The sequence below is a fragment of the Somniosus microcephalus genome, chromosome 20 (genome assembly GCF_052327205.1).
Source record: "Somniosus microcephalus isolate GS21.2 chromosome 20, FLI_Smic_1.0, whole genome shotgun sequence".
Lineage (NCBI taxonomy): Eukaryota > Metazoa > Chordata > Chondrichthyes > Squaliformes > Somniosidae > Somniosus > Somniosus microcephalus.
The window spans coordinates 897,175-901,711 of NC_141006.1; the positions used below are offsets into that span (position 1 = coordinate 897,175).

Below are 4,537 nucleotides of genomic sequence, written 5' to 3' on the forward strand. Positions count from 1 at the left end.
TATAGATGTTCCCTTATTACAAGCCTCAACTATTTCCTGATTGATACTCCGTCCAACAGAGTTGCAACTGTTCGGAGGCCTATAGACTACGCCCACTAGTGTTTTTTCCCCTTATTATTCCTTACCTCCACCCAAACTGTTTCATTATCCTGATCTTTTGACCCAATATCATTTCTCTGTATTACAGTGAATCCTTCCTTTATTAACATAGCCACCCCACCTCCCCTTCCTTCCTGCCTGTCCTTCCTGATCATTAAATAACCTGGTATGTTTAATTCCCAGGCATTGTCACCCTGCAGCCATGTTTCTGTAATGGCCACAAGATCATACCCATATGTAGTTATTTGTGCCATTAACTCGTCTATTTTGTTACGAATGCTACGTGCATTCAGATAGAGAACTTTCAAATATGTTTTGTGACACTTAGTTCCTGCTTTTGCCCTTTTTATTACTTTACCTTTTACTCCATACCTTCTGCCCCTTCCTGACACGCTCTGGTTTTTAATTTCCCCACTGCTACCTAAGTCTATGACCTTCTCTGTTGTCATTTTTATTATTTGCTCTCTAGGAACCTCCCCCCCACTAGTTAGTTTAAAGCCCTCTCTACAGCCCTAGTTATATGATCCACCAGGACTCTAGTCCCAGCACTGGCCAAGTGAAGCCCTTCCCAACGGAACAGCTCCCTCCTGCACCAGTACTGGTGCCAGTGTCCCAGGAAGCAAAACCCATTTCTCCCACACCAGTCTTTGAGCCACGCATTTAACTCTCTAATTTTATTTGTCCTAGCCAAATTCGCTCGTGGCTCAGGTAATAATCCAGAGATTATTACCCTTGTGGTTCTGCTTTTTAATTTGGCCCCTAGCTGCTCAAACTCCCTCAGCAGAACCTCCTTCCTTGTCCTATCTATGTCATTGGTACCAACATGGATCATGACAACTGGATCCTCCCCCTCCCACTCCAAGTTTCTCTCCAGTCCAGAGGAGATGTCCTTAACCCTGGCAGGCAACACAGCCTTCGGGACTCTCGCTCTCGGCTGAAAACAGCAGAGGAAATTCTCTGCCATAAACTTCAAGCCCAGGCTTTAGTGTAAAAACAGTACAAAGCGCCTCAAACACACAACAGACAACTTTATAGTAAGCACATCACATTATTGTGACACATGTCAAATTTTATGTTTTTATTGTTTTATTTACACGCAACACTGATGAAGATATTTTCAAAAAATGCTTTGAATGATTTGATTGGTTTGCCTTCTCCTTTTATTGGATGTTTCTCCTGACTGGTCATTCAGGATTGGCTGTACTTATTATTCCTCCACAGAGTCTCAGTAATAGCTCTCAAGCCGCTGTCCTCATCTTTGATTGGTGCATCCACTACCTCCTCGGTCCCAATCTGTTGTCGTTTACTTTCAGCCAATCATATGTAAAGTGTGACTGTCACAGAACAGGAAGTGTGACAGTCGCAGAACAGGAAGGGTGACTGTCGCAGAACAGGAAGTGCGACTGTCGTGGAACAGGAAGTGTGACTGTCGCGGAACAGGAAGGGTGACTGTCGCAGAACAGGAAGTGCGACTGTCGTGGAACAGGAAGTGTGACTGTCGCGGAACAGGAAGAGCGACTGTCGCGGAACAGGAAGTGTGACTGTCATGGAACAGGAAGAGCGACTGTCGCGGAACAGGAAGAGCTACTGTCGCGGAACAGGAAGTGTGACTGTCACAGAACAGGAAGTGTGACAGTCGTGGAACATGAAGTGCGACAGTCGCGGAACAGGAAGTGCGACAGTTGCGGAAAAGGAAGTGTGGCTGTCACGGAACAGGAAGTGTGACAGTTGCGGAGCAGGAAGTGTGACTGTCACAGAACAGGAAGTGTGACTGTTGCAGAACAGGAAGTGTGACTGTCACAGAACAGGAAGTGTGACTGTCATGGAACAGGAAGTGCGACAGTCGTGGAACAGGAAGTGTGACTGTCACAGAACAGGAAGTGTGACAGTTGCGGAACAGGAAGTGCGACAGTTGCGGAAAAGGAAGTGTGACTGTCACGGAACAGGAAGTGTGACAGTTGCGGAGCAGGAAGTGTGACTGTCGCAGAACAGGAAATGTGACTGTTGCAGAACAGGAAGTGTGACTATTACGGAACAGGAAGTGTGACTGTCATGGAACAGGAAGTGTGACTGTCACAGAACAGGAAGTGTGACAGACGCAGAACAGCAAGTGTGTCAGTCACAGAATAGGAAGTGTGACAATCACAGAACAGGAAGTGTGTGCAGACTCCCATGTTTTCTAAACCTATAGATTGATAGCAATAGTTTAACTAGTTTGTGAGCAGTTTACCTCATGCACTACAGCAATCCCCACATTCACGGTAACCAGTTTTATGACTGAATGGGAAGGACCTGCACCAAGTTTATCGGACATGGGTTACAGATGGTGAAGGGCAGGTTCGGTCCGATTATTCCTGGGGACTTTGCTCAGTGTCCACCCGTTGGATGGTTGAGGGGTCCGCGGAACTCTGCCTCTCACGCGGTGCGCTGTTGGAGTCCGGTGTATTTGTGTTTGAACTAGAGCGCATCTTCTTCGCATAGATGTCCCTGATGTTGACACACGGTAGGCCTGCCACCAGCTTTCTCAGCTCCTGGTTACGAATCACGACATCGATGGATTGCTCCCGTTGATAGTATTTTGAAAAGCGGTTAAATATGATGGAAACTGGCAAAGCGACCATCAACAGGCCGAATATGATGCAACTGCTGCCGATTAACTTTCCTTGAATGGTGACTGGGTAAGTGTCACCATAGCCCACGGTGGTCATACTAATGGTTGCCCACCACCAGCCAATAGGGATGCTGTGAAGACTAGTTTCTTTCTCATCTTTCTCAGATGCGTAGATGAGGGCTGAGAAGATGGCAATGCCTACAGTCATGAATACAACCAACAGCCCTACTTCTTCATAGCTGTGCCTGAAGGTTGCCCCGAGTGATCGCAATCCATTGGAGTGACGAGCCAACTTCAGGACTCGAAAGATACGCATCAACCGCAGGACCTGTACCACACGGCCAATGTTTTCCAGCTCCGAGATATCATCATCTATGCATTCTACTATCAGGGTGATGTAGAACGGTAGAAATGATAAAAAGTCTATGATATTCAGTGGATTTTGGAGGAACTTGCAGAGGTACGGAGTGACTATCAGCCTTGCTATGTACTCAATGCTGAACCACGCAATACAGGTGGATTCAACAATCATGAAGCCAGGGTCTTCAGACTGCCCCTGAAATTCAGGCAGACTGTGAACACACATAGTCAAAATAGAAAGCATAACAATGGCCAGTGAGCATACAGTGAACGCCTTGGCTGAAAAGGAATATTCTGGATTCTCCAAAATGAGCCATATCTTTTCCCGCTGTTTACCATACCACATATGCTTAAAATTATCCATTTGTTGGGGGATGGCATTGAGATCCTCAGAACTTATTAAGCTCAGGTCATCACTCTGTGTGTCAAACTCCCTCTCGACAACATTCTCTTTTCGTTCGTGGTATTTGAACCTGCAGCAGTGATAGATGCAGCTCTCGCCAATGCCCCAGTACTCAATCTCTTGGTGGAAGGAGAATACACAAATCCCTTCCATTACATGGAGCTTGCCCGTGGAATAGAAATTCAACACGTAGTGAAAGAAACTTGGATTTCTGTCAAAGTAATATTCGTCAGCATCCACATCATAGTCATCGCACAATTCAAGGGTGTCCTCCCTTGAGGAGCATGCCAATAACTTTCCCAATCTGCTCTCTGGGAATTTTAACAGTGCCTTTTGCTCGACCTTTTGCTTCAGGCCCCCAACATTGATATTGATCATCTCCAGGCAGAGCCTGTCTCTGTGGTAGAACTGTCCATAAACCATGATCACCCCACTGATATATTGAGGTTAGGGGTCCTCGTCAGAAGGCGAGTGGTATGAGGAGTAGTGAGTTCAGAATCCTGTCTTTAACAACTCATATTACTGAAGTTGGTAAAGTGGTTTTTTCCCAGTGTCTTATGGGAGCAGGTCCAAGTGTCTCCTGGGAGCAGGACCCAGTGTCTTCTGGGAGCAGGTCCCAGTGCTTTCTGGGAGCAGGTCCCAATGCTTTCTGGTAGCAGGTCCCAGATCTTCTAGGAACAGGTCCAAGTGTTTCCTGGGAGCAGGTCCAAGTGTATCCTGGGAGCAGGTCCCAGTGCTTTCTGGGAGCAGGTCCCAATGCTTTCTGGTAGCAGGTCCCAGATCTTCTAGGAACAGGTCCAAGTGTCTTCTGGGAGCAGGTCCCAGTGTCTTCTGGGAGCAGGTCCCAGTGTCTTCTGGGAGCAGGTCCAAGTATCTCCTGGAAGCAGGTCCCAGTGCCTTCTGGGAGCAGGTCCCAGTGCCTCCTGGGAGCAGGTCCCAGTGTCTTCTTGCCCAGGAAAGTCTGTTAAAGCATCAACAACAATAGAGGTCAGAAGAAATATTTTCCAATAAAAGACAAGAACAAACTAGCCAATAATGAAACATCATGGATGAATAAAGAGATA

At 46.8% G+C, this 4,537-nt stretch overlaps 1 protein-coding gene across 1 annotated transcript; it reads right to left on the bottom strand.

Annotated features, from left to right (window-relative positions):
* Positions 1-1,175: 1,175 nt before the first annotated feature.
* On the bottom strand, positions 1,176-4,155 carry LOC147103018 (delayed-rectifier potassium channel regulatory subunit KCNS3-like). Its single transcript, XM_085963125.1, has one exon. The coding sequence runs from the start codon at positions 3,894-3,896 to the stop codon at positions 2,448-2,450; it is 1,449 nt and encodes a 482-aa protein (XP_085819251.1). The 5' UTR covers positions 3,897-4,155; the 3' UTR covers positions 1,176-2,447.
* Between the last annotated feature and the right edge of the window lie 382 nt (positions 4,156-4,537).

What these genes read in the sequence shown, in the direction of transcription:
- LOC147103018 (XM_085963125.1), bottom strand. Translation starts at nt 3,896, where the DNA reads ATGGTTTATGGACAGTTCTACCACAGAGACAGGCTCTGCCTGGAGATG.